The following is a 2,349-nucleotide window of genomic DNA, read 5'->3' as shown; positions in this document are numbered from 1 at the left end:
CACACACACACACACACACACACACACACACACACACACACAGCGTTCTGTCTCCCTGATTGGTGAACTGTTTTGATTGGTGGCTCTCTGCAGACTTGTCGACCTATCAGGAGCTGTGAGGTATGAGGGGGTCGAGCTTGACAGCTGCCTGTTGGAGGAAAGGGTTGGGGGGGCAGTGCTTCCTGATGACCAAGATGTAGAACCAACTCCTGACCCTGCCAACCTGCCCATAGCCCCACCAACACAACTCAGCGCCCTCACACCTGGAGTACTAACGGTAATCAATACATTTATTACTCATTATTGATAAAGGTCAATATCAATATTTCCATTTTTGATAACAATGACCAATTTGTATATTATTGATTATTAATTAATGTTATGAGTCATTATAGTTGATTATTGATCATTCATAATGGTAATTATTATGACAATTATTGATTTTTGATCATTAGAAATAAAATCTATACATATACTATACTATAAATCATCATTTAGTTTATTAACAATTACTGATAATTGGTTATTGATTACTGATAATGGTAAACTGAACTAAATCGATCATCAAATGATGTTTAATATTGGTCAGCATATTTTGAATTTTGTTTTATTGATTATTACTGATTATTGTTTATTGACTGATGATTTGTTAACTGATTGGTTGTTTATTATTGGTCACTGATTATTAGTTATTTATCTGTGTGTGATGCAGTGTGTGTCGGAGTCAGAGCCAAGTTTCCTGCCATCAGCTGTTCAGTTTGGTTCATCCAAACACAGTCACATGACCTTCATCATCAACCCTAATACTGTCAGGAAGAGGTGAGTCATGGTAACATTGGGGCGGAATTCTGGTCAGTCGTTCTCTGTGTAAAATGAGACTAAACCGTGTTGTTTCTGTGTGTGTTGTGTCTGTCTCTGTTGTGTCTGTTCTATCTGTGTCTGTTGTGCCTCTCTGTTGTGTCTGTCTCTGTTGTGTGTGTCTCTGTTATGTCGTTGTGTTGTGTTGTACTCGTCCTCAGTGTTTCAGTGAAGATGTTGATTCGAAGCCGGGCTCTGGACGGGTTGATCCTCCTCCTCTCTGACTCCAAACACATGGACTTCATCGTCCTCAGACTGATGGGTGGGAGACTGTCGATGTCAGCTGACATGGGGAAAGGCCCTGCCTCCATCACCTCATCTGTAATCATCAGTGATGGAGAATGGCACACTGTGAGTTCATACAGGTTAACACACACTATGAAGACCGCTGCAATCAGCTGTTACAAACAAACCAAAAACATCCATCCTCACGAAAGAATGTTAAATCTCTGACATCATTACCATAACTGATGCACCTCCATGTCTATATAAGGATTGCTGTTCTGCTCTGTTTGTGGACACCTTTTATTGACAGGTAAAAACAAGAATTTCATACTTTTCATAAGAAATCATCAGAGAGAAACAAACAGAGTCGTGGTAAAGGAACAAGCTGTGTGACATCATGTCATACGGTGACATCACAAATCTGTTTGACATGAAGTTAGATGCTAAATAAGTTGTAAAAAACTAAATGGAGAGGTGGTTCAGTCCATGATGTAACATGGACGAAGGTTTACATCACATAACAGGTGATGATGTCACACTGTCAGGTAATGTTCACCTGGACAGAAATAGCTGATGTTTGTTTATGCTGTTGTTGATTCAGGAACATGTTTAAACTCACTTACTTCCTGTCTCTCCCAGGTGAGTGCTGAGGTCAGCCGGCGGGTGGTGTCCGTCATGGTCGACACTTCCAGTCCGGACTCTGTGACAGTTAAAGGAAACCAGCTGGACGTGGACAACAGACTTTACCTGGGCGGTCTGCCACACACACACTCCACCAGGAGAATCAATGTACGACATGTTAACCATGATGTTCTCAAACACTTGAGTATCGTTTCAAACATGTCACCTGATGTCCTGATGCTGTCTGTCAGCCCAGTCCTGCGGAGGTGAACCAGGTGTTTCTGACAGTGAACACCTGAGTTCCGACTCAGTGACCAGGACAGAAATGTATTGTTGTTATGGATCTGACCTGCTTTACCTGTCCGTCCCTCAGGTGAGCAGCAGTTTTCCAGGTTGTGTTCGCTCTGTCAGTCTGAACGGAGCCATGTTGGATCTGACCAAGCCGGCCTCGCAGCATGATGTCACTTCCTGTTTCATCAAAGACCAGACCGGAAGCTACTTTAACGGCAGTGGCTACGCTGTCCTCAGTGAGTCTGCCACAAAGTAAATACATCTGCTTTCCATAGTGTCTGATCTGACCCTTAACGTGTGTGTGTGTGTGTGTGTGTGTGTGTGTGTGTGTGTGTGTGTGTGTGTGTGTGTGTG

At 42.8% G+C, this 2,349-nt stretch overlaps 1 protein-coding gene across 1 annotated transcript; it reads left to right on the top strand.

Annotated features, from left to right (window-relative positions):
- Nucleotides 1-93: 93 nt before the first annotated feature.
- LOC111653585 (laminin subunit alpha-1-like) lies at nt 94-2,231 on the top strand (the record flags this gene model as incomplete). Its single annotated transcript, XM_023404193.1, has 5 exons — nt 94-277; nt 713-819; nt 1,020-1,209; nt 1,723-1,872; nt 2,078-2,231. Coding segments are annotated over 5 exons (785 nt in total), but the record flags the coding sequence as incomplete, so codon positions are not given.
- Nucleotides 2,232-2,349: the final 118 nt, after the last annotated feature.

The sequence above is a fragment of the Seriola lalandi genome, unplaced genomic scaffold, assembly GCF_002814215.2.
Source record: "Seriola lalandi dorsalis isolate HSWRI2012SDOR001 ecotype SW California unplaced genomic scaffold, Sedor1 jcf7180001974143, whole genome shotgun sequence".
NCBI lineage: Eukaryota > Metazoa > Chordata > Actinopteri > Carangiformes > Carangidae > Seriola > Seriola lalandi.
The sequence above is the reverse complement of the archived record's forward strand: the minus strand, read 5'-3'. Positions and strand labels throughout refer to the sequence as shown.